The sequence below is a fragment of the Saccharomyces paradoxus genome, chromosome V, assembly GCF_002079055.1.
Source record: "Saccharomyces paradoxus chromosome V, complete sequence".
Lineage (NCBI taxonomy): Eukaryota > Fungi > Ascomycota > Saccharomycetes > Saccharomycetales > Saccharomycetaceae > Saccharomyces > Saccharomyces paradoxus.
Window position 1 is genome coordinate 526,729 of NC_047491.1, and position 25,602 is coordinate 552,330.

The following is a 25,602-nucleotide window of genomic DNA, read 5'->3' on the forward strand; positions in this document are numbered from 1 at the left end:
TAGATTATCAAGCTTGTTCCTATCTGAATGATATGGATAGTTTGAATTTGAACAAACGGCCCTCATTACAATACAGTCTCAGTTCGTTGGGCTCACAAATCACAAAATGGAACTCATCTAGACCGACCTCGCCAGTACGTAATGCTAGAAGCACAGAGCGTGAATCCCTTTCCAAGCAAGATGTAGTTGATACCTCCCCAAATATTGATGAGAACGGCGGTGAACAGTGGCAAGAAAGATTTAAGCCCACTTGTTTGGAGCAGGTGGCCATTCATAAAAGAAAGCTTAAAGATGTACGAGAAGCTTTAGATGCCATGTTTTTGCCTGACGCCAAGCATAGAATCCTGCTACTCTCTGGCCCTAGTGGATGCTCCAAAAGTACAGTCATAAAAGAGCTTTCAAAAATTTTAGTTCCTAAATATAGACAAAAAAGCAACTTAATGTCCCTTCGAGGGATCTCGAACGACCATGAAGTGACCGAGTTCAGAGGTGATTGCATAGTCAACGATCTTCCTCAGATGGAAAGCTTTAGTGAGTTTTTAAAAGGTGCAAGGTATCTTGTGATGTCCAACCTATCATTGATACTTATTGAGGACCTACCAAACGTCTTTCATATAGACACAAGACGTCGATTTCAACAACTTATATTGCAGTGGCTATATAGTTCAGAGCCTCTATTACCCCCCCTTGTGATATGCGTAACAGAATGTGAAATTCCAGAGAATGATAGTAACTATCGCAGGTTTGGAATTGATTATACGTTTAGTGCAGAAACCATCATGAGCAAAGAAATATTGATGCATTCGAGGTTGAAAAGAATTAAGTTTAATCCAATTAATAGCACTTTATTGAAGAAACACTTGAAACTTATTTGTGTTCAGAATATGAAAATGTTGAAGGAGAAAAATAAATGGAATAAAAGACAGGAAGTCATAGATTTTATCGCACGAGAGACCGGCGATATCAGGTCAGCAATTACTAGTCTTCAATTTTGGGCGACCTCAAGTGGAAATTTGCCCATTTCAACACGGGAATCCACCATATCATACTTTCATGCTATTGGGAAGGTTATTCACGGTTCGCATAGCACGAAGAACGATAACGATATGATTAATAACCTTTTCAAGAATTCCAACGGTTTGTTATCAAAGCAGGATTTCAAACTAGGAATATTAGAGAACTACAATACATTTAATAGAGGCAAATTTAGCATCTCTGATGCATCATCAATTGTAGATTGCTTGAGTGAATGTGATACTATGAACGGTCTGCCAGAGCCCAATGAGTACAGTTTACGGGAAGTGCGCAAAATATTTCGTAACATCAGCAAGGAGGGCCATAACCATGGGACGGTTTATTTTCCTAGAGAATGGAAAGTTAGGAAATTACAAAATTCATTCAAAGTTCAATCTGAGGATTGGTTAAATGTTAACCTTTATAAATATGGCGCAGTCCATTCTTTCAGGAATATAACTATGGAATTTGGTTACTATGCACCTTTAATTAGGAAGTTTCAGAGCTATAAAAAAAAGTCCATGCTCTATTATTTAAAAAATCTTCCGGCTGACTCTTTGGAGCTCAAACAAACCATGGACAAATTCAGTGATTTAATGAAGATAGAGAACGGTATCGACATGATGGATCGGATAGGCGGGCCTATTGAAGCACTATCTGTAGAGGATGGACTAACACCATTGATGGACAACGATAGCAGTAATTCGGACCATTTAGAAGACCAAAAAAGGGAAAGGGACAGAAGACTTCGCGTTTTGATTGACCAATATGAAAAGAATGTAATGATGGTGAATGACGGCCTTGAAGATGGAGAGGCCTCCTTTAACGATGACCCTATTGTCGATAGCGATGACAGCAATAATATTGGTAATGAAACATTTGGGAGGAGCGATGAGGACGAATCGCTTTATGAAATGCTGTCTCAAAGACAACCACGTAATGCGCCAGTCATCAGTGAGTCACTTTCAGATTCGGATCTGGAAGTACTCTAACTTTCTACCGTTTGTGTTTGAAGAGATTGTTTAAACAATTAGCAATATTTTACATTAATTTATGCATGTTATACCTTTGGAATAAATAAATAAATATACGTATATACATACAATATACATATGTATGTATGTATAGAGATTTCACTACAAGAAGATTATTCTTACTGTAGAGCATGTTGGAAATATTCAGGATCTTCTTCTATAGATTCCTTAATAATATCCAAACCTCCTTGGAATTCCCCGTTGATATATAACTGAGGGAAAGTAGGCCAATCAGAAAACTTCTTCAGGCTTTGTCTAACGTTATCATCTCTTAATATATCAAAAAATCCAAACCTTATTTGATGTTCTCTGAGAATACCTACTAACTGTCTAGAGAATCCGCACTTGGGTTCTGATGGACTTCCCTTCATGAACAGCATCACAGGCGCAGCTTGCACTAGCTTCACCAGCCTTGCGTTTATTTCTTCTTCGGTTTCAACCTCTTCATCATCGGAACACCCACTGTTTTCCTCATCTGAAGCAGATGTAGGACCCTTAGCATTGCTCCCTAGTGAGGCAGAACCACTCGAGAGAGCTTCTAAGCTTCTCACAAACTCCTTCGGATCTGCGCCTGAAATCTCTTTCACGATAGTGCCATTTTGAATGAAGACGAAGTATGGTACGGCTGCAATTTCAAAAAGGTCTGATATTTCTGGATGTTTGTCAGCATCTATTGATAAAAATCGGACATCCTCTTGGTTAACTTCTTCACTGACAGCTTCAAGCACCTGGCTCATACTTTTGCAAGGATCGGCCCATTGAGCTTGAAAATACAAAACGATGAGTTTATTAGCAGCACTTGTAGTGGTAAGTTGCGTAAATTGGTCCTGGCTTGTTATTTCAACTACAGCCATATTTCTTGGAGAAAGAGCGCAGAAATTCAGCTATATGTAAATGGAAAAATAAAATAAGCTCAGAACCCAAAAACAACAATAATTTTACCGGGAAAACCAATTAACGTCCTTGATAGTAACGGATTAAAAGGTAATTCAACTGGTACAGTCTTGATATGCTACTTAAGCTAAATATTAACCAATCTCCAGATATGGTAACTTTTTCCAGGTCATCTGTGAACGTCGCGAGGCTCCACCAATCAAAGCGCGCGCTCTTACTAAAAATTCACGAATCAAATGCTTATTGGCCAAAATACTTAGATCCTTTTACCAAGCTTGTAAAAAGTATTCCAAACAACTTCAATTTTGGTATTGGCGGTAAGTTCCGGCCTTCGTCTCAGGGACTCTTTAATAAACCAATCTGCCACGTCCTCTTTGTCTTTGTTCTTTGGATCCTGCTTCCACTGATGGTAGGCACTCCAGGTTTTGACGTATTCTGCAAACTCGACTAGAGTAACTTGCTTTCTGATTAGCAATGGTTTCTCTGTATGCTGGCGGAGTTTTACCTCATCCCTTACATCTTCTGCACAAAAATATGAAACCTGAATATCATGGAAACGTGCCGGGTCCAAGTGGGAGTCTCTTAGCATGTTGCGAAGGCGAGATCTGCCCGGTTGTTCCCAATAAGGCCCCAGGGTTTCCTTCCCATATGGAACTTCAATCATTAGATCATCAAATTCAGGATAGTCTGGAAATATTGGGTCCGCATAGCCCCAAATAGCGATGGTGCCGTCTTTCCTCAAATTGGCATAAACGGATTGCTGAAACCTTTCGAAATCAAACCAATGGGCGCATTCTACAGCGGTGATCATATCGACCGTCTGTTTATCCACTAAGTCTGCGCCTAGAAATTCGAAGTTATCACTGGAGGAAATTTTAAATGAAACGTTCTTGTATGTATCAGAACTTCCTTCCTTTATAGCTTCCGCAGTCTTAATCATGGTGGCAGAAAGATCACTCCCAATAATTCGGTCAAATAGTTTCAACTCCTTAGCCATCTGTAAAGTGGCAGTACCTGGTCCACACCCAACATCGACGAGTAGTTTTCTTTCTCCATCATGGTATGCATCAATTATCTTGTAGAAATCGGAAGGATAGGAAGGTCTTGAAGAGGAGTATCTTTTCGAGTTGAAATCAGAAGCAGAAAAGGTAGACATTATTATCACGTAATTTTATTATCTTACTGAAAGACTATAATTCTCATAAAAACTCACAAAAACTGCTACAGCCTAAGATATACTGAATCATTTACATTCTTTTTCCTTTATAGAGAAGAAAATAAAGTAGATAAACTTTCGGAAATCCAGAAAAAAAAGATGGTACTGTAAGTAATAATCAACATCAATACATAAGCCGTGACTCATTCATAGCAAACAAATTCAAAATTGCACCCGACTTGTAATTGAATAGGATGGTAGGACACTCTTTGTATTAGTCATTTGACAATGCATGACGTTATAAAAAACTTTTCCCCTACTTTAATCAAAGCAAGCGTTATTGAAGAAATATTCTACAAGAATAATCCGCAGATGGTATTCGAGAATAAAATATGCATAAACGATGTAGAGGCAATAAAAATATAAAGTCTTTGAATATTAGTGTGGCACTCACATCTCTTTTTAAACATCAGAATTATTATCTAAGTGTTATAAGCCTACCTGTAGATCTATAACTGGCATGTCATCGTTATAAGAATTTCAACGTGAAGCAATTGCAGAATACAGAACTGATTCGAGTGTTTACGATAATAGGCCATTAGTGTGAACATATTCTGGCGGGTTTACATCCTAACCTCATATGTCGCCCTCAAGAAGCACACAAAATTTGCAGCCCAAACATTGTCATTCTTATGGGAACCAATGTAGCTTTATAGAAATTTGGCCGTTTGGGTAAAGTGGTATCCAAAGATTGGAGAGGCCTTTATTGCCATACTAACATAAAGTAGTAAAATCAACTGTATTGATTAAAATTGCATTATACTGTAAATTTGATATCACCAATACCAAGCTTACCTGCTTTTGTTTATGCACTTTTAAGCGAAGCGATTAATCTCTTTTTGAAATTATTAGCAAATGAAATTATTTGAACATGGGAATGGGCATAACAAGGAGACTCAAAGCTTGTGCTCATACAGGTATCATTTTTATCTTAATCTTACTTGAAAAACTTCATCTCCTAAAGGAAATAAATTATGTACAACTGCCCTCATTCCACAAGAATCGTAAAATAAATATGGTGGTCATAACCCATACTTTCAATGCTATCGTGAATTGGTTACACTTTATTTGATTTTCATTACGAAGAGTTATGGAGAAACTGCTATTGTTCTATTTTATATTTCTGCCTTGTCCTGATACTGAGGCCGGGTAATGGCTACTATTTGCATGTCAGTTAAAGGTTGAAAATGTTTAAGAATGATATGTAATGTAGGTTCAGCATACAAAATGTTCAAGCAGAATTGTAACGATTTAGGAAGTTCAGCTGATTAAGAAATACTGCACGATGGATTATCAGTGCAGAACGTGTAGCCAAGCTTTAAATGCTGAGCAAATGATGAAGCATCTCTCAACGACGAGACATAAAACAGTACTTGATGCTTCTAATGATGAAGAGATTTGCTGTGAGGAATGCCAAGATAAAAATATACATCAACTTCAAATCATTAGATTTGGAGGTGAAGATATGATTTTGCTTTGTAATTCGTGCTTCCGAAAAGAATATTCAGAAACGGAGCGTCCATCAACCAGCTATTCATTACAAAACGGCTCCATATTGAAATTTTGGGAAAAGTATGTGAAAGTCAGGGAATGTTGTTGTGATGACTGTGGGGAAGAGTCGAATTTGAATGTATATAGGAATGGAGAAGTACTCTGTGACAAATGCTTGCAGAAGTCGAACAAAGCTAAAGACTTTGTCTCTGAAAAAAGTGGAAGATTCTTATACATCTACCTGGGACTAAACGAAACACCAAATAGCACTAGAAAGCCTAGAAAAAAGGGCGGCAGAAGGGTCGGTAGAGGAAAGAAGGGTAAGGAGGGTGGGAAGACTAAGAAGGAGAAAAAGGAAACTTTCGAGGCCAAAATAAGCAGGATCGCTTATGAAGTTAAGAAAGAGAATAGTACTATTCAAAGCTCTAGCAACTTAAGTCTAAGAAATTTTAAAGGGTTCAAAGCAGTGGAAAGCGATCCAGAAATTGCTGCAAAAGTAAGCAAATCGGAGACTAGTAGGAATAATCTTAGCTTGTCAAAGGGAAACAAAGGGAAAGGAAATAAGATAAATAACAAAAAAAATAGTGGAAATGGGGTAGGGAAGGAGAAGGAGAACAAAACAAACACTAGAAATAATAGCCGTAATACGAAACATATACCAGAGGCCAGAAAAAAAGCCAGTGGTCGCGCTACAACAAACTCTGACGTAAAAAGCAAAACCAAATCGGTCGATAAACGTCAATTACCGCAACCAAAAGTTTCGAATGGAAGCGGGTTAGGTACCAGTAGTGCTACTACTTTGAAAAAGGGTAAAAAAGAATATGCAGACCAAAAGACTAACAGCAATAATAAAACGAGTAATAAGAATGCACGAGAAGCCAGACCAAATTCAACTAGCAGAAAGAGTGCACTTAGCAAGAAACCAAATAATCAGGTGGATAAGAAAACCAGTAAATGGACAATCGGCTCTGATGCAGAATCTTCCAGAGAACCTAGTGTTAGCCCAAATGAGAACGCAACTCCAACTGCTAAAACGCGAAACCAGAAGAAGAAAGCTAACAAACCAGCGCTGAAGGAAAAATCATTACCTGCAATAATATCAAAAAAATCAGAGACAAGTTTACATCAAGGTAAAAATGTCGAAAAAACCAAGGATGGGAAACTTATTTATGAAGAGGGTGAACCACTAACCAAATATAATGCCTTCAAGCCGACCTTATCATACCCCGATTTGAACGCATACCTAAATGATTACTCGTTCGCTCTATTCTTGGAACAGAAGTTAGAGAACGATTTTATTCAAAACTTCAACATACTATGGCCCCGCAATGAAAAAGATACAGCATTTATAATCAATGTTGACAAAAACAATAATCCCGAACTCGAAAAATTACTGCCTGCAAATTTGCTTGCGCTCGGTAGACCAGCGTTTAATGAAAGGCAACCTTTTTTCTTTTGCACCCAGGATGAACAGCAAATTTGGTATATTTTCATCAAAGAACTTTCTATCCAAAGGGGTAAATACGTTTTATTGGTGGAACTATTTTCGTGGAATAATTTGAGTTTGCCAACGAAAAACGGCTCATCTCAATTTAAGCTATTGCCAACTTCTGCGCAGACGAGTAGAATTTTATTTGCCATGACGCGTATCACAAACCCAAAATTTATTGATCTATTGCTGGGTCAGAAGCCTATTAAAGAGATATATTTCGATAATAGGTTAAAGTTTTCCAGTGGTAAGCTAAATAGATCTCAGAAGACTGCAGTGGAACATGTTTTAAACAATAGCATTACGATTCTACAAGGCCCACCTGGCACAGGTAAGACATCAACCATAGAAGAGATAATCATCCAAGTGATTGAAAGATTCCATGCATTCCCAATATTGTGTGTTGCCGCATCCAATATTGCTATTGATAACATTGCCGAGAAGATTATGGAAAATAGACCGCAGATAAAGATCTTAAGAATTTTGTCGAAGAAAAAGGAACATCAATACAGTGACGATCACCCACTGGGCGAAATTTGTCTCCACAATATTGTATATAAGAATCTTTCCCCAGACATGCAAGTTGTGGCGAACAGAACCCGTAGGGGCGAAATGATCTCCAAATCGGAGGACACGAAGTTTTACAAAGAAAAAAATCGTATCACCAACAAGGTCGTATCTCAATCGCAAATCATTTTCACAACTAACATCGCTGCAGGTGGTCGTGAACTAAAGGTTATTAAAGAATGCCCTGTGGTAATAATGGATGAAGCCACACAGTCTTCAGAAGCTTCAACCTTAGTCCCACTTTCTTTACCAGGTATAAGAAACTTCGTCTTTGTTGGTGACGAAAAGCAATTATCAAGTTTCAGCAATATCCCTCAACTGGAAACCTCGTTATTCGAAAGAGTCTTGTCTAATGGCACATACAAGAACCCACTAATGCTGGATACGCAGTACAGAATGCACCCAAAAATTAGTGAATTCCCCATCAAGAAAATCTATAATGGTGAATTGAAGGACGGTGTGACCGAGGAACAAAAGGCATGGCTTGGCGTGCAACATCCGTTGTTTTTTTACCAGTGCGATTTGGGACCCGAGAGCAGAGTGAGAAGCACGCAAAGGGACATAGTCGGGTTTACGTACGAAAACAAACACGAATGTGCAGAGATCGTCAAGATTATCCAAATACTAATGTTAGACAAGAAAGTGCCGCTGGAAGAAATTGGTGTCATAACGCCCTATTCTGCACAGCGTGATCTGCTGTCTGACATCTTGACCAAAAACGTAATTATTAACCCCAAACAGATTTCTATGCAACAAGAATATGATGAAATCGAGCTATTTAACGCGGCTGGGTCCCAAGGAGCCGCCAGTAGTCTGCAAAACAATGTGATTAACATCATTAATGGCCTACACGTCGCGACCGTAGACTCCTTTCAAGGCCACGAAAAATCTTTCATCATATTTTCATGTGTCAGAAATAACACCGAAAACAAAATCGGCTTTTTACGCGACAAGAGAAGGTTAAACGTGGCATTGACAAGAGCCAAGCACGGACTAATTGTGGTGGGTAACAAGAATGTCTTAAGAAAAGGAGACCCACTATGGAAGGACTACATTACCTACCTCGAGGAACAAGACGCCATATTCACTGATCTCACAGCTTACTAGCCGGGTAGGCGGGAGCACATAATCGAAAATGACCAGAAAAAAAATCCGCTGTTTATGTATTGATTGCGCAAGACGGAGATAAATAGATATAGATAGATAATAGACAGTTATTAGAATAGAAAATCGGTAGATCGAAAACACAAGGGAAAAAAGGGGGGGCAGCGTAGCCACGTGACGGGCTTCCTGTTTGGAAACTGGAGGGAAGATTTGCGGAAGCTACTTCATTCCGGCCTTGAGTCAAAAGAGGAAGCTCGGTGGCAAATAGCTTCCTCTTTGCGGGTGGGGCGCGGGGAGAGGAGGCAAAAAGTAAAGAAAAGCAAAAAATAAAAAAAAAACAAAAAAACAGGGGTAAGAGAAAAAGACACGCTTTTCCACGCGCAGCAAAAAGGAAAAAAGGAAAAGGAAACTCTTTATTATTGGACCTTAAACCTGAAAACGAGACGAACCGTAACATAAAACCGTGTGGTTTCTGCAAAAATAACTTAGTTTTTCCTACTTTTCAAAATTGAGAGCGCAAGCAAGTGAGAAAAAAAAGCAAGTTAAAGATAAACCAAAGATAAATATGTCAACCAGTCGTGAAGATTCTGTGTACTTGGCCAAGCTGGCCGAACAGGCCGAACGTTATGAAGAAATGGTCGAAAATATGAAGACCGTTGCCTCTTCTGGCCAAGAGTTGTCCGTCGAAGAGCGTAATTTATTGTCTGTTGCTTACAAGAATGTCATCGGTGCTCGTCGTGCTTCTTGGAGAATTGTTTCTTCTATCGAGCAGAAGGAGGAGTCTAAGGAGAAGTCCGAACACCAGGTTGAGTTGATTCGTTCATACCGTTCGAAGATTGAGACCGAACTAACCAAGATCTCCGACGACATTTTGTCCGTACTAGACTCCCACTTGATTCCATCGGCCACCACTGGCGAATCCAAGGTCTTCTACTACAAGATGAAGGGTGATTATCACCGTTATTTGGCTGAATTTTCGAGTGGCGATGCTAGGGAAAAGGCAACAAACGCCTCTTTGGAAGCATACAAGACCGCTTCTGAGATTGCCACCACGGAGTTACCCCCAACTCACCCAATCCGTCTAGGTTTGGCCCTAAATTTCTCTGTCTTCTACTACGAAATTCAAAACTCTCCAGACAAGGCCTGCCATTTGGCCAAGCAAGCTTTCGACGACGCTATTGCTGAGTTGGACACTCTATCCGAAGAATCATACAAAGATAGCACACTTATCATGCAACTGCTAAGGGACAATCTAACTTTGTGGACTTCAGACATGTCCGAGTCCGGTCAAGCTGAAGACCAACAACAACAGCAACATCAACAGCAGCAGCCACCTGCTGCCGCCGAAGGTGAAGCACCAAAGTAAGTATTCCGATAAATCTAAAGAAAAATTACTAAAAAAAGGAAAAAAAAAAGAACGGGGGTGTAATAATTTGTAGTACATTATTGCAATTATATATCTATATCTATATATGTATATAACATTAACATGCGCACGTACGCACACAATCGCGTGGGTATGTGTCTGTATGTGTTACATGAATTATATTGTTTTGACGTGTATATTTATTTATCTCTCTTCTGATTCCTCCACCCCTTCTTCGCTTGCCCGGGTAAATGTCGCATCATGATTCCCGACAATAATCCCCTCTGATATTGCGAGAAGCAAATTCAGCTTCTTAACGGCAAGAACTTTTTACACTTGTCACACCTGCAACTTCACAAGGGTTGTATACAGCAACAAGAAAGGAAACCACATTTGTACCAATGCTTGCTGCTTCATTCAAACGCCAACCATCGCAATTGGTCCGTGGGCTAGGAAGTGTTCTTCACACCTCCACCAGGATAGGCCATGTTCGTACTATGGCAACTTTAAAAACAACCGATAAGAAGGCCCCTGAGGACATCGAGGGTTCAGACACGGTGCAAATTGAATTGCCCGAATCTTCCTTTGAATCGTATATGCTGGACCCACCAGACTTGTCTTATGAAACTTCCAAGGCAACCTTGTTACAAATGTATAAAGATATGGTCATCATCAGAAGAATGGAAATGGCTTGTGATGCCTTGTACAAGGCCAAGAAAATCAGAGGTTTTTGCCATCTATCTGTTGGTCAAGAGGCTATTGCTGTCGGTATCGAGAATGCCATCACAAAATTGGATTCCATCATCACATCTTACAGATGTCACGGTTTCACTTTCATGAGAGGTGCCTCAGTGAAAGCTGTTTTGGCTGAATTGATGGGTAGGAGGGCCGGTGTCTCCTATGGTAAGGGTGGTTCCATGCATCTTTACGCTCCGGGCTTCTATGGTGGTAATGGTATTGTGGGTGCCCAAGTTCCTTTAGGTGCAGGTTTAGCTTTTGCTCACCAATACAAGAACGAAGACGCGTGCTCTTTCACTTTATATGGTGATGGTGCCTCCAACCAGGGTCAAGTCTTTGAATCTTTCAACATGGCAAAATTATGGAATTTGCCAGTTGTGTTTTGCTGTGAGAACAACAAGTACGGTATGGGTACCGCTGCTTCAAGATCCTCCGCGATGACTGAGTACTTCAAGCGTGGTCAATATATTCCAGGTTTAAAGGTTAACGGTATGGATATTCTAGCTGTCTACCAAGCATCTAAATTTGCTAAGGACTGGTGTTTATCTGGTAAAGGCCCTCTTGTTCTAGAATATGAAACCTATAGATACGGTGGTCATTCTATGTCTGATCCTGGTACCACATACAGAACTAGAGACGAAATTCAGCACATGAGATCCAAAAACGATCCAATTGCTGGTCTCAAGATGCATTTGATCGATTTGGGAATTGCCACTGAAGCTGAAGTCAAGGCTTACGACAAGTCCGCCAGAAAATACGTCGACGAACAAGTTGAATTAGCTGATGCTGCTCCTCCTCCAGAAGCTAAATTATCCATCTTGTTTGAAGATGTCTACGTGAAAGGTACAGAAACTCCAACTCTAAGAGGTAGAATTCCTGAAGACACTTGGGACTTCAAAAAGCAAGGTTTTGCCTCCAGAGATTAATTAATTGGAAAGAAAAATAATAATCAAGTGGAAAAAAGAAAAAAAGGAAATAAAAACAATAATACTACGATCGCAGAATACTCTTTCCCAGAAACGCCATTTTTTATATCAAGAAATGTAAGTCAAGTATATTTTAACTGTATATCAACAATATAGCTCTCTTTTATGCCTCGCTGTTTTTCCTCGGGTTCTCCCCCCCCACATATTGTGAGGAAATACTGTTCTTAACTCACCGAAAATAGCCGCCCAAGAACGACCTTTTGTATAAAGGGAAGGGAGGTTGACCAAAAAAATTGTGCTTGACTTCTTCAGCTTGCGTTTCACCTTTTTTTTATTTCCTTTGATTTGCCATATCAACTAACCAAGCATTCGAACAACTATGTCTGTTACAGGAACTGAAGTCGATAGTGATACAACAAAAAATATCCTTAGTGTGGATGAATTACAGAACTACGGTATCAATGCCTCAGATCTGCAAAAATTAAAATCAGGCGGGATATACACTGTCAACGTATGTTATAAAAACTTTTTATAAAGGTGTGCTGTAAAGGTTCTTTCTTCTTTCTTTTTACTAACTATTAACTGGAAGCTGATTGCTACAGACCGTTTTATCAACAACAAGAAGACACTTATGTAAAATCAAGGGATTGAGTGAAGTGAAAGTGGAGAAAATCAAAGAAGCTGCTGGTAAAATCATACAGGTGGGATTTATTCCCGCTACTGTGCAATTGGACATAAGACAGCGTGTGTACTCATTATCAACTGGATCCAAGCAACTGGATTCTATTCTGGGTGGCGGAATAATGACAATGAGTATCACAGAAGTATTTGGTGAATTTAGGTGTGGTAAGACACAGATGTCCCATACTTTGTGTGTTACGACACAGCTTCCGAGGGAAATGGGCGGTGGTGAAGGCAAAGTGGCATATATTGATACAGAAGGTACTTTCAGGCCCGAGAGGATTAAGCAAATTGCGGAAGGCTATGAACTGGATCCTGAATCATGTCTGGCAAATGTTTCATATGCTAGGGCCTTGAATAGTGAACATCAAATGGAACTCGTTGAGCAATTAGGTGAAGAGCTTAGTTCTGGAGATTATCGTCTTATTGTGGTAGATTCGATAATGGCAAACTTTAGAGTAGACTATTGTGGTAGAGGTGAGCTAAGCGAAAGGCAACAAAAGCTTAATCAACATCTTTTCAAATTAAATAGATTGGCAGAGGAATTTAATGTCGCAGTATTTCTAACAAACCAAGTTCAGTCAGACCCAGGTGCTTCTGCATTATTTGCCTCTGCAGATGGTAGGAAACCGATTGGAGGGCACGTCTTGGCACATGCGTCAGCAACAAGGATCCTGTTGAGAAAAGGACGTGGTGACGAAAGAGTTGCCAAGTTACAAGATTCTCCAGATATGCCTGAAAAAGAATGTGTTTATGTAATTGGTGAAAAAGGTATCACCGATTCAAGTGACTAGTCTGTGTACTGTTTTTAATGAAGATGACATTGCTCGTTTATGAATTTTCTTTTTACTTTGTGTTATTAATGTTTTCGTATGATTATCCGTTTATGAATTCTAAAAAAGAAAAAGATAGACCCATTGTTGTCGTTAAGAAAAAAGGTTAAATTACTCTATTGCATAAGTATATATAGAAAGAGCATTATCTAACGCCATATATTACTATCTAAAGTCCTCACAGATGATGTGTTTTCGAGATCAAAAGATTGAAGCTCCTCATCATCTTCCCCTATAAACAGTTCGTTTTCAGACCGCTTGTCCAGATATTTCAATGGACTAGTGTACGCAATTGAAGGGTACCTATAGAATAAAGTACGCTCCTCTTTCAACTGAAAAAACCCCCGATAATCCTTTGATAAGAGATAATATAAAATATAATCCCGCTTTCTAACAAGACTTTTAAGTTCTTGATACTCTAATTCCCGTTCGAAAATCGGATATGTCCCGGCAATTTCGTCCGTTATTATAGCATTTAAAATAGCCTCGTAGTCATCGGGCTCAATTCTATTCTCGTAGTTGTACAGACGATAAAAGGGGCCACAGTCATAATTATGGTCGCACTCTTCGAGAATAAGATCGGAATCAGATTGTAAATGTATTATATTTTTTGGCGTTACAGCAGCGGAGTTCTCAGGCCCTGATATTTTCTCTATAGATGGGGAATCCGGTATATAATCAAGGTTGATATCTGTCAATTCATTTGATTCTAGGGCAGTGAGAGCTTCAATTTTGTTAGACTTCTTAAAGTTTACCTGAACTGGGACTTGCTTTGCTATTTTTTTACCGTCTAGTTTTTTCCTATGATTGAAGTTCAAGTCACGAAGCCTTATATTATCAGGATCCTTGGATTTTGTAGAAACCTTTTCCTTTATCAAAAAACCACTTGACTTCTTCTGTAAAAAGTGATGAGTTTGATTTTCATCTTGTTGCAATCTCTCATCGACATCCATTTTGTCACTATGCCTGATAGTCTATATTTCAAGAGTTGCCACAAGAAGTAGAAACCAAAAGGATAGTGTTTGACAATTGTGGAAAAAGCTTTCTTTATAACAACCAGTAACTGCAATTACACCTCTCGTGGTCTCTTTTCGAATATTTTGACTTTTTTTTCTATGACTTCTTTGTGGCATCGTCCAGGTCAAGCCATACTGATTTCTTTGTAAAACAAGCGCAAAAATATGTAACCTTAGAAAAGAGAAAAACAAGTAACAGAAAATACTTTCTCAGGCATTTATATGATACATCCATTTGACTGATCTAGCTATTTTCACACAGAAAACTACACTTAAAGGTTATTTTTCTAACACGTTACTGGATTTCATCAAATTGCCAATGTAATCCTCCAGGTAATCATTTTCTCGCTTTAATTGCTCACATACTTCTTGCTGTTCTAAAGTTTTATTCCACAACAAATCTAAAGTATCTTTTAGAAGTTTGGTTTGGTGCATCATCCTCTCATTCTTTGTTTTTGTTTCCCTTTCGCTAATATTTGCTTCAGCAGGTGACTTGTTGTTCATCGATGAATCAACGCTCATGCTTTCCGTTGACATTGTCTTTTTTGTCGGCGTTCTCTTAGACTTGGTTCGATTAATAACTTTGTGATCTACAAACTAGTTCTTCAGATATTTGGCTGAGAAGTAAGAGCTTTATTTTTAAACTTTTTTCGGAACTTCCAAAGGAAAAAAAATGGTCTCTAGCGGGATCGAACCGCTGATCCCCGCGTTATTAGCACGGTGCCTTAACCAACTGGGCCAAGAGACCAATAATTTGTATAGTATTTTGATACTCAGAATGGGATATCACAGCATTACTAGATTTACCAACCTAGACATAGAACTGTTGGAATGAAATTCTAATATCATCTATTTAATATTATATTATAATATGCGGTGCAAGAGGATGACATAAAGATTGAGAAACAGTCATCCAATCTAATGGAAGCTGAAATGCAAGGATTGATAATGTAATAGGATAATGAATGACAACATATAAAAAGAAAGAAGATAAAATAATAACACTATGTAGAACTATCGATTCCCTTTTGTGGATTCCTATATCCTCGAGGAGAACTTCTAGTATATTCTATATACCTAATATTATAGCCTTTAGTAACAATGGAATCCCAACAATTATCTAATTATTCACCAAATTCTCAGTATTAGTTATTACCCATATAATAGTAATTCCTGTAGTTATCATACATTTAATGCGGCGACCCATATTACTCATATATATAACTACCATGTCATGTTCAATTGATAGATCTTTCACTCAAATCAGTACTATCTGAGCTTCTCGTTTAACATTCCTTCTGCAATAGGTGCAATCACAATTAAACGTATATGAGATGTACATTAGTATACGATGTAAGCATTTAAATTGTTACCGTAGCAACTCATGTTACTATTAATTATCCCCCATTCCAACATATTATTTGATAAAGGTAACACTGGTATACAGAATATACTAAAGCTACTTCCCGGTAAGTAAGATTCACTAAAGGAATCAACAATTTCACGTAATATCAGGATTATTTCTTTCTTCGTTTTATACGTTGTTTATTATCAAATCCTTTGTATAATCAATTCTTGCGTTTCAGCTTCCAACTGATTAAATGACGAGGTGAATACCATTCTGAAATTCAGTTGAAATTGGTGTCAGTGTGTTGAGATTCCCTTTTTGATAACGACGACATCATCATCGGGCAAATACTAGAGTTCCTCCTTGAGGATATAGAGGAATCGGCAAAAGGGGACCAACAATTCAACTTATGATACTGTTATTTTTTCATTTGTTACAAGTCACCGTTTATCAATCCATGCATGCCAGCTTCGTTAGATTTGGTAACTGCTTCTCATCACTTGTGGCATCTTCTTTCTTCGTATGCGAGAATTGGTTGGCAACAGGAATAAAAGTCTTAACTGCTCTACTCGGAGTAAATGAACGATAAGTATCTTTTATTCTAACGCTTGATAAAATTGAGGATCCCAAGAATTAGTTTTTAGACGTTCCTTTGGCAGCGCACGGTAGATTTATTTTTACTTAACAAAGTAGCTATATTCTGGAGATAGATTTTCGATGAGATATACCCCTTGGAAGAAAAGAAAATCAAGCTCACAAAGTACAGAAAGGGTATTCGAAGACAGTAAGAAAGAGAAAGAGGTCGCGGCAGAAAAGTGAAACAAGGTTAAAATGCTTAAAAGAACCGCAATAGCCCAGTTAAGGAAGTACACAAATGGCATTGTTTTTAAGACAGCTTCTAAACCTAAAAGAAGGTGGATTCCATGGACGATTTTTGGCGGAAGCTTCTTTGGAGGGTGGTACTTAACGCAGCATATGACATTCACAGACCTATTGGCATATTGGAGATATGACGCCCTTCCCAAGAACGCAGATGAAGTCGTCAAATATCACGCAGATCTGAATAGACGTTTAAATGGCCTACCTATTGTAAAACAGTTGGAGGAAGCAGGTTTTGTACAGGTTATTGCCAATGAAGAGAAAAACTTGTTAGTGTCAAGGGCACTAAACACGCCGGGTGGCATTGCTATACCACCAAGAGTTTATTACAACCCAAGTAGGCGTGAAACTGTCGGGCTATACCATTTAGGAATGAAGCTAACCGGTTATCCTTTCCTAATTCACGGAGGCATCCTAGCAACAGTCATCGAAGACTTAATGAAAGAAGCCTTTAGACTCGAAAAAGGAACAAAAAACATAAACCAAGAGACTAAGGATTTGAGTATTTCGTACAAGTTCCCCACATTAGCTAACCAGTTTGTCGTAGTAAGAACCACCGATCTCCAGCAATACGGTAACAAAACCAAACTAAAGGCTGAACTTATGGACCAAAGTGGCAATAGGACATTGGTCAAAGCTAACGCTACGTTTGCCAGCGAAGAGTAAAACTCAAAAAAAAAAAATAGGCCATGCCGTTTATTTATTTATACAGTAGCTGTATCCTGTAAATAGTATATATATGAAACTATTGAAACCAATGTATGGATCCGTCTCCGCATACTATACAATCCATAGGGAAATCGTGCTTTTCTAGAGGAATTGGAGAAGTCAACTGCTCCATGAGACACAGTCCGATAAGGAGGGGCTTTTGACCTTGACGTAGTATTTTATACCGTTGGAAGAAATCGTCATAATACCCTGCACCATGACCCATCCTTGCGCCGGTTTTAATATCAAACGCCACCCCAGGCACCAAGACAACATCCAGAATATTAGATTCCTCGATATGTGATCCAGGTTCTTTTAGTTGATAAGGGCCTTGAGGTTTTAAATCACGCACCATTCTCAAGCTACTCATTCGATGAAATATCAAATGTGGATGGTGATCTTCCCGTAGCTTAAAATGCTTGGATTCAGAAGTATGCGTACACCTTGGCAAAAAAACCTCCTGACCATCATAGAACAAATTCTTAATAATTTCTCCGGTTGTTACTTCTCCTTTATCCATGCTCATATAACATGCCACACGCCAGGAATTGGTGGAAGCGATTAATGAGCGTACTACCTGAGAGATGGTATGCGACTCTGCAGCGATAGTATCGTAATCAAGAGCATTTATTATCCTCTTGATTTGCCGCCTCAGTAATTGCTTAGTGGCCATTAATTTCTTGTAGCTATTTGAAGATAGTGTACCTGGCAGTAGTTTTTGTTTTTGCCATTTCAATGATTCAATAATATTCGGAATAAATTTCAGAAAAATTACATCCTGCAAGAGAATGAATGGTACTGGTAATTGGTTAATAAAACAGCTTTAATCACAAATGTGTCAAAACATAGAAATAAAACACACTTCTTGGGAGTCAATGCGTAGGACTAATTACCACGAAGCCTTGCAGGTTCGCGAGCAGAATGGTTTTCAGAAGGTGAATAAAATAACGTCTGTGTGACCTAGACAGGTAAACAGATTTTCATAAAATCTGTTTATCTCTTGAAGTTTCTTCCGAATATTGTATGAATAAACCATTAAATAGGAATAACGAACCAGCTCTATGGGTAAGGTTGAGATATAACGCGACAAACGCACTCTCCTAGCACAATGATAATGAATATGGTGCCGAAACTCTAACGTGCTGTTTTACATCCTTGAGGATACTACGAAACAATCAGATTCTTCAAGACACAAGAAATAGTGACAATATAGATAAAATCCAACTGCATATGCTGCTCCCAATTTGGCGATACCATGAAAAAGACTTCTCATATTTTGTGACAAATTGTAATTCTAGGTATTTTCAGTCTAGTGGACTACACATTACCACCCGTATAGCACACTAATGCCTTGAGTTTGCGCAATTTAAAATGTAGTCAGATTTCTTTTCTTATCGCTGCGTTAGAAAGAAATATATTGAAGCAACGAACTACCTGAATATTCAGCGATTTAGCTGTAACGTAATTTGTCTACTTGTTCACAGGCTTATTGGCATTTTATTGATCAGTGACTTATTATTACTATCGTTAGCCAAAATGGGTGCACTACAAATTTAGCGGAGTTACCTTTTAATCTACCTATATAACATCTACTAATCACTTTTACGAGAAGTTAAAGTAGCATCCAAACAATTACCATTTGAGCTGGTGAACTCTACCTAATTTTGAGCTCAAAGGTAAACATTATTCATCAAAGATAACTGATTAACATTATAGAATGGATGTGCTTGGTCAATATATGTAGTCCACATTTAATGATGTGGAACTCTTCTAAAAATAGAAACCTGATGAAGTACTCACAATCAATTCTATCAGAAAAATGAGTCATCCTCAAATGAGCATCTGTTCATTTCCTCTACGATAAAAATCCACCCACTTTTCTTGCGCATTGATTGTAGTTGAAAGATACTGCATTTTATCCTTTATCTGCATCTCAGGAGATGTCCAACAATTAAAAAATGACGCAAAGATACAAGGCAGGTGATAAAATTGGAAACCCCGCATAAGAACGCAAAATAGAAATTAGCAATAGATTTGCAAAGAATATCAATTGCTAGTTGTATTAAAGTCCATGCTAAATTTGAATCGATAGGATTCCGTAGGACACCGAGCATTTTTCACCCTGATGGTAAAGTTTTGATGCGTTCCAACTGCAGATATATTTTCAATTGCTTTCCCATTTCTGTAAAATACATTGTAGTATTTCTTCGATGAAAAATGTGAAATCTCTAAAAGGCTTTTGATAGTTGCATCTTGTCTTCCTTCAAAAAAGAGACTCCATAACGGCATCCCTAAATTTTTAGGCAAAGAGAAGTATTTAATTTTTCCATGTATGAATTTAAATCGAATTCAACATGATCCCAGTCTTTGTCATCAGTATCAGTGGGATTTGCCATTGTTCTTTTAGAAAACCGAACAGGCTGCTTCGACAGAACGGATATACGATGGAAGCTTAGGTTAAATAGGCGAAGAAAAGCTGATGTAATTATAATTTTACTGGAAATTCACGGATAACGTCGATCACTGTATATCTCTATCCAGTGATGTGCGATGACCATAACAGTAGCCAAATACGGAATACTGTGAATTGCGAATGTAACAGCGGGACCATGTAAAGCGGTTTCCAATGGTTATCCCAAGTAGCATCCCTTAGAGACCCGAGATACTCAGAAGACAAGAAACCTAGGCTCTATCCTGTTTGAAATTGTCATGTCTCATTGAGTAATGGGGTAGTGCTTCAGCAAATTCATGGACGCTACAACCTTTAGTACCACACATATTTCAAAAAAAGAAAATTTAAACACTCAATATTTACAATTGATAACTTAGTAATTGTTGAGGAGGAGCAAGTGTGCGATGTCTGTAAACAGATTCGAAGTAAATAAAGCGCAATATTGGAAGAGAAGATTGCTGAAAGAGCGGTACAAAATTGTTGGAAGATAATTCGACAGCAAGAATTAAAGGAAAAAATACAATTGGTTTCGTGAGTTCATGGAATTGCCTGCAAATTGAAAGACTCACCATAGTAGTAGTATAGACAACACACTCGACTTTTTCTCTCCCTTGCATAAAAGAAGGACGTCTACGTTTACTGAACTATTATGAGCCACCATTTACTTCATAGCGCAGCATGTAACCTTCTGGATGGGTAGTCAATAAAGTTTCATAAGCGGCTCGATCAGGATCACCAAACTCTCTTTGACGTCTTGGAGTTTTTGTCCAAATCAAGGGAATTATTTCTTAATTAAGAGTGATCATTTGTTTGGGTGTGTACTCGGTTATTACTCTCCAAAGTTTCCTTTAGAAATACCCAACTCAATGTCCTCCCAAAATAGATTGAGAAAGTCTGGTAGAGATCCTGAAGTCACAAAATTTTCGAGGCTGCCAAAATCCATGCCGGTGAGCGGCAACTCCTCATGACAAGTACCCGTCTCATTTTTTCCTTGTACACCAATAACCCTATTATTCACCAGATCGCCCATGTCCCTATCAAGAATACTGAGAATTTCTTTACGAAAGCTCGATTCTTTATGTTCCCCTATTATATTCTTGTACCAGATACATTCAATATCCAACACTGCTTGACTAGCATCCGAACAAGCCTGGCCGTATTTTTTCAGTTCACTGAATAATGATTCTCTAGTCGTTTTCTGCGATCGTATGTACATCTGGCAGCAAATACGTGTTAGGATGAAGGACACTGTTGTCCCATTTTGCAACTTTTTAAAAAACGCGTTATTGCCCTTGAGGCTAACATTGCCAGAGCTTATGAATAAATCATCAAATGAGGCTATCACACTGCACATCAAGGATAAATAAGATATCGAGTTTCTTCTGGGGGTCTCGATGAAATACAAGGTGATATTCATCAAGATCGCATATATGAACCACGAACATCGGAAAATATAGAACATATCTTTCAGCTTGAGAATGTCTGTTAAAATATCTACAGATGCTTTAAAGGTTTCAAGCCTGATGTCCTTTACGCATGAATCGAGTTCGGCTTTTTCTCTTCCTTGTAAGAGATTTTGTATCCTTAATATCAAAGTCTCTATTCCCTGGAAACAACAAACCTTAGCAAACCCAAAATGGGTGTATAATTCAAATGCACTACTGTTTTCAGAGTATTGTTTGAGAAAAGGAACTAGCTTGTCTTGTACGCGCTGGAAAATTTTATATACCTTTGAAAACTCCGCCATAAGCTGTTGTGCAGTTCCATTTAGGTCTTTTGTATCAGGCGTGGCAAATAATCTGTAGTCTGTAAAATGTCGATTATAAAGCAACCCAGAAAATACTGCTGTAATGATTTTTGTCAATAGAATATAGCCGAAAGAAATACAAACTTCAAGTTTACTTGGGTCGAGCTTGACCAAGTTTATTAAAGTAAAACAGTCCATCGAATCGTCTACTCCTAATCCGACTACTTCCTTAGGAAAGAGACACGAGGTCATTTCATCTGGTATCAATGGCTGCTTGCCGGTGACCAAGGAGTACCATCTATCCCACCAATAGCAATCCCACCATAACTTACGATATGCTTCCGCAGTGCCCTCCTCTTGGCCAATATAATATTCCCAACGGTTTAAACCAGCATCCAAACTTCGCCTGGACATCGTGCAAATAATTCTTCCCAACACAAAAGGATCGTCGATCCAATATCTATGTTTCATCAGTGAGACTAAACCCTTTAAAATGATCAAATCGTACATTGTTGAAAATATGGATCTTTCAAAATACTCAAGACAAAGACAAAAAATCAACTCATCCTGCTCAAGAAAACCTTTCAAAGACAACAATTTGGAACTTTTACGATCCAACGTCTTGTGATGCTGTTCCATTAGATGTACTCCGTACATAAACCAGTCCGTTGGTTTATTAAATTTATTAGTTCGAGTGATGTTCGTATTCTCTTTGATTTCATTGGATATATTTGACATAATGTGTTGAATAAGTACGTCGTTTCCACATGAAAGCCCGTTCAACTTTGCATAATACTCTAGAGGAGATATCGAAGTTACTTTAGGACTAGCATGACTAGCAGAGCTAGCGTCAAGAAACTTCAAAAATAAATAGATGGTCTCTCTCGTCTCCCTATCATCCGAACATGAAATCAATTTTTTAGTTATCCAGCTAATGCCGGTGGAAGTAAAATATAGCAGCGGTGAGTAGACTCCAAAGTACATACTGACATTTTGTGCGGTATTGCTTTCAAAAGCGTTAGAGAACCTGTTCAGAAATTTAGACTGTTTCCCAATAATTTCTGTTTCTATCGACTTCGGACCATCGTAAGAGCTAATTTCCTTGCTGTCTAGATTAAGGTAAAGCTGAGGTTGAATTTTTTCGAGCTCTGTGCAAATATTGGCTAGGTCTTTCCGTAGAGATGCCGGTGCGCTTGGAGGTAGCTGAGTTTTCAATTTGGCTATACTACACTTAACATTATCCAGATTGTTACTGAGACTGCCTGTATAATTGAAAAAAACCTCAATGGGTTCGTACAGTTGATTTTTATACGTGCATTTAGACTGAGATCCAACACAACCAAAACATGGTTTCTTACTGTCACACTTAATCTTTTTCCTATGACATCTTTCACACGCTTTGCTTACCCTAGAGGTCTGTTTTGCCAATCCTCTCTTTGCCGCCATCCCATTAACAGATAGAATGTATAAAATTTAAACGATAATGGTGTCGTTAACCGAAAGAGCTTATTGGATGAGATTTCAATTTTGTTCTAGCATGTAAAAACAAGAATATTTTTACTATTCAAGGCACACATGAAAAAAAATTACCCAGCCTTACAGGCAAACCATACACTTCTTATTGGGGTGAAACTTCAAAATAGCCATTTTAATTATTAGCAAACAACCGCTCACCTTTCTGTTGGATTATGAGATAAAGTCTAATTACCTCTAAATACGGCGCTCACTCCACGTTATTTAGCTGTGTCTTAAGATAAAGTCAAGATAGTGCGGGCTGTGCTTGAGAAACCAGCCATCCTCAAGCTTCGGTATCCTGGCAGCCGTTGATATTGTGCTGCTCTTTGTCCCCGTTCAGACGTTGTAGCTGCCATGTTTCGAATGCTATGTGAGCGCCTCGATCTAATTTTCTCTAAGCCATTGGATCATCGTGTAGTGGTATCGCGTATATTGCAGTTTTCAGCCTTGTTTTGATGTGCCGCGGCGAGGTAGTTTTTCTCCATACAAAAAGAAGTGTCTTTTTTCCCATGCCGCGGCAAGAATATCTCTTCATGCCGCCTTAGTAAATTATCAACTTTTCAACTAAATGTACTTCAATTCATCAAATGCCAAGAAATCCGATGAAATCAGTATAAAAGCACCTAATGAACTAAAGATGTGAGGTGTAGTTTTTCCTCTCAAAATGCTAAAGAATAGTAGGTTAATAGTGTCCAATCTTATAGCTATTTAATCTTCTATTGTCCATCAACATTTCAAAATGTCTACAACTGATTCTGGATTCGTTCTTTACCATTACACGCCTAGCAAAGCTGCTGCAATTGTATTTGTCGTGCTCTTTATTCTTACGACAGTTATTTATGCTGTGCAAACCTTATATGCTGCGAGAAAGTCTTCCAAGATATTGAAAAATAATCCATTTGAGTCATCAGATGATAAGGTTGATATTTTTAAAGATGATGAATACAAGCAACTAAAAATCTCATCCACTGTTTATGCGTTCTTACCTTTCTTCGCTGGCTGCATCATGGAGGTCGTTGGTTATATCGGGAGGGCTCTATCCAGTTCCAATCCTGAAAAGACAACACCATATATTATTCAGTCCGTCCTTTTATTAGTTGCTCCGGCACTAATAGCTGCTACGATTTATATGATTTTTGGAAGGCTATTACATGTTATGAGGTGCCAATCCTTAATGATAGTTTCCGCACGCTTTGGTACATCATTTTTTGTTGTGGGAGATGTTTTTAGTTTCTTTTTACAAGCCGCAGGTGGCGGGCTAATGTCTAAGGCAGGATCAACAAAGACTGGTTCAGGGCTCATAACTGCCGGCCTTTTTGTACAAGTGGTCTTTTTTGGATTTTTCATTATTAATGAGATAAGGTTCACAGTAAGTGTTAAAAAAAGATGCTTATTTTATGAAGATATTTCCAGAAGATGGATCTTTGTGAATGCTACCCTATTATTAAGCAGTGTGTTGATCCTATTACGTTCAATTGTCAGAATAGTTGAGTTCATTCAGGGATTCAATGGTTATATAATCGCTCATGAGTATTTCATATATGTCTTCGATGCAGTACCAATGTTATTGGTAATCATAGCATTTAGTGTGGGTTCCTTCTTTGGTAACGTATTCGATGTCATAAACGAGTGTCAAACGTTAAATAATTAGATACTGTTTAGCATACTCCGTTTTCCTATATAGTAAAGTCAATCAACTTTATCTTCATTTAAAATACAAGTCTTTTGTTTTCTGCTCTGAAGCCATTGAAATTGATGTCTGCTCTAAACGAAGGATCTGGGCGGTACTATTTCTCCATTCTCAGCCGTACAATCATGCACCGAAAAGGAAGGCAATGTATTGAATTTTTCGCTGAGAACAAAATATTTGTAGACACTCGTTAGATTTCGCATTGTTAAGCGGCACCACAAACATAGTCAAGATTGAGAGAAAAGTAGCTCATTAAGAAAGATTCTTGTACATATCGGGATACTCCTGAAGTCTAATAAGACATTCAAATAAAGATAGACTGGATAAAGGATTCCTGAACGTCAATACTTATATCTTCTTGTCCCTTGGAATGTCTCTCTGCTCTTATATTGTTGCTGTTGAGTTGTCTCATGACAATAAAGGTCTGTCACTGAATTGAAGACTACTGAATCATGCCAGCTAATACAATCACGTCTACCCAAAAAAAATGACGTGTGGCGAAAATTTTTGTTCACGTTGAACAGAGAGTACTGATTTGAAAGTGCTCTTAAGTCGTAATGACGGTTCTAATAATGATTTTCAGACTCTTTTGAAGGAGTTTCTTCTTCAAGTACTGCCCTCCCTGATCTATATTTGTAGGAAATATTCAAAGTACCTAGCCTTTTTCTCAGCCACGGCTGTTGACTGTACACAGAGCCTTTGAAGTTTGGTGCTTTAGGAAATTAAAGCAGTCACCTATGTCATTTAGCTACAAAAAACTTGTCTAGAAAAACAGTACGTCAGCCTCCTATATCGGTACTCATCACAGGATCAATGTATAGTATGTATCAAGGAGGACGTATCAACGCCAAATTAAAGGCACACTAACATGTAATAAACTGGTATTATATATTT

The 25,602-nt window shown here is 38.3% G+C and overlaps 13 protein-coding genes and 1 non-coding gene across 14 annotated transcripts; 7 read left to right on the forward strand and 7 right to left on the reverse strand.

The window, feature by feature from the left end:
• Window positions 1-32: 32 nt before the first annotated feature.
• RAD24 (Rad24p) lies at window positions 33-2,006 on the forward strand (the record flags this gene model as incomplete). Its single annotated transcript, XM_033910099.1, has 1 exon — window positions 33-2,006. The coding sequence occupies one exon, from the start codon at window positions 33-35 to the stop codon at window positions 2,004-2,006; it is 1,974 nt and encodes a 657-aa protein (XP_033765990.1).
• Window positions 2,007-2,167: 161 nt separating this feature from the next.
• GRX4 (monothiol glutaredoxin GRX4) lies at window positions 2,168-2,902 on the reverse strand (the record flags this gene model as incomplete). Its single annotated transcript, XM_033910100.1, has 1 exon — window positions 2,168-2,902. The coding sequence occupies one exon, from the start codon at window positions 2,900-2,902 to the stop codon at window positions 2,168-2,170; it is 735 nt and encodes a 244-aa protein (XP_033765991.1).
• A 296-nt stretch (window positions 2,903-3,198) lies between these two features.
• TMT1 (trans-aconitate 3-methyltransferase) lies at window positions 3,199-4,098 on the reverse strand (the record flags this gene model as incomplete). Its single annotated transcript, XM_033910101.1, has 1 exon — window positions 3,199-4,098. One exon carries the CDS (start codon window positions 4,096-4,098, stop codon window positions 3,199-3,201), a length of 900 nt encoding a protein of 299 aa, XP_033765992.1.
• A 1,345-nt stretch (window positions 4,099-5,443) lies between these two features.
• On the forward strand, window positions 5,444-8,812 carry ECM32 (RNA helicase; the record flags this gene model as incomplete). Its single annotated transcript, XM_033910102.1, has 1 exon — window positions 5,444-8,812. One exon carries the CDS (start codon window positions 5,444-5,446, stop codon window positions 8,810-8,812), a length of 3,369 nt encoding a protein of 1,122 aa, XP_033765993.1.
• A 562-nt stretch (window positions 8,813-9,374) lies between these two features.
• BMH1 (14-3-3 family protein BMH1) lies at window positions 9,375-10,175 on the forward strand (the record flags this gene model as incomplete). Its single annotated transcript, XM_033910103.1, has 1 exon — window positions 9,375-10,175. The coding sequence occupies one exon, from the start codon at window positions 9,375-9,377 to the stop codon at window positions 10,173-10,175; it is 801 nt and encodes a 266-aa protein (XP_033765994.1).
• A 401-nt stretch (window positions 10,176-10,576) lies between these two features.
• On the forward strand, window positions 10,577-11,839 carry PDA1 (pyruvate dehydrogenase (acetyl-transferring) subunit E1 alpha; the record flags this gene model as incomplete). The annotated part of the gene is made up of 1 exon (XM_033910104.1): window positions 10,577-11,839. The coding sequence occupies one exon, from the start codon at window positions 10,577-10,579 to the stop codon at window positions 11,837-11,839; it is 1,263 nt and encodes a 420-aa protein (XP_033765995.1).
• A 379-nt stretch (window positions 11,840-12,218) lies between these two features.
• On the forward strand, window positions 12,219-13,314 carry DMC1 (recombinase DMC1; the record flags this gene model as incomplete). Its single annotated transcript, XM_033910105.1, has 2 exons — window positions 12,219-12,350; window positions 12,442-13,314. The coding sequence occupies 2 exons, from the start codon at window positions 12,219-12,221 to the stop codon at window positions 13,312-13,314; spliced, it is 1,005 nt and encodes a 334-aa protein (XP_033765996.1).
• A 188-nt stretch (window positions 13,315-13,502) lies between these two features.
• On the reverse strand, window positions 13,503-14,306 carry ISC10 (Isc10p; the record flags this gene model as incomplete). The annotated part of the gene is made up of 1 exon (XM_033910106.1): window positions 13,503-14,306. The coding sequence occupies one exon, from the start codon at window positions 14,304-14,306 to the stop codon at window positions 13,503-13,505; it is 804 nt and encodes a 267-aa protein (XP_033765997.1).
• A 342-nt stretch (window positions 14,307-14,648) lies between these two features.
• SLO1 (Slo1p) lies at window positions 14,649-14,906 on the reverse strand (the record flags this gene model as incomplete). Its single annotated transcript, XM_033910107.1, has 1 exon — window positions 14,649-14,906. One exon carries the CDS (start codon window positions 14,904-14,906, stop codon window positions 14,649-14,651), a length of 258 nt encoding a protein of 85 aa, XP_033765998.1.
• A 137-nt stretch (window positions 14,907-15,043) lies between these two features.
• SPAR_Etrna20I lies at window positions 15,044-15,117 on the reverse strand. Its single transcript has one exon. It is a non-coding gene; the product is annotated as a tRNA-Ile (tRNA).
• Window positions 15,118-16,548: 1,431 nt separating this feature from the next.
• Window positions 16,549-17,262, forward strand: FMP10 (Fmp10p; the record flags this gene model as incomplete). The annotated part of the gene is made up of 1 exon (XM_033910108.1): window positions 16,549-17,262. The coding sequence occupies one exon, from the start codon at window positions 16,549-16,551 to the stop codon at window positions 17,260-17,262; it is 714 nt and encodes a 237-aa protein (XP_033765999.1).
• A 79-nt stretch (window positions 17,263-17,341) lies between these two features.
• Window positions 17,342-17,977, reverse strand: FAU1 (5-formyltetrahydrofolate cyclo-ligase; the record flags this gene model as incomplete). Its single annotated transcript, XM_033910109.1, has 1 exon — window positions 17,342-17,977. The coding sequence occupies one exon, from the start codon at window positions 17,975-17,977 to the stop codon at window positions 17,342-17,344; it is 636 nt and encodes a 211-aa protein (XP_033766000.1).
• Window positions 17,978-20,585: 2,608 nt separating this feature from the next.
• Window positions 20,586-22,949, reverse strand: TOG1 (Tog1p; the record flags this gene model as incomplete). The annotated part of the gene is made up of 1 exon (XM_033910110.1): window positions 20,586-22,949. The coding sequence occupies one exon, from the start codon at window positions 22,947-22,949 to the stop codon at window positions 20,586-20,588; it is 2,364 nt and encodes a 787-aa protein (XP_033766001.1).
• An 808-nt stretch (window positions 22,950-23,757) lies between these two features.
• PUG1 (Pug1p) lies at window positions 23,758-24,669 on the forward strand (the record flags this gene model as incomplete). Its single annotated transcript, XM_033910111.1, has 1 exon — window positions 23,758-24,669. The coding sequence occupies one exon, from the start codon at window positions 23,758-23,760 to the stop codon at window positions 24,667-24,669; it is 912 nt and encodes a 303-aa protein (XP_033766002.1).
• Between the last annotated feature and the right edge of the window lie 933 nt (window positions 24,670-25,602).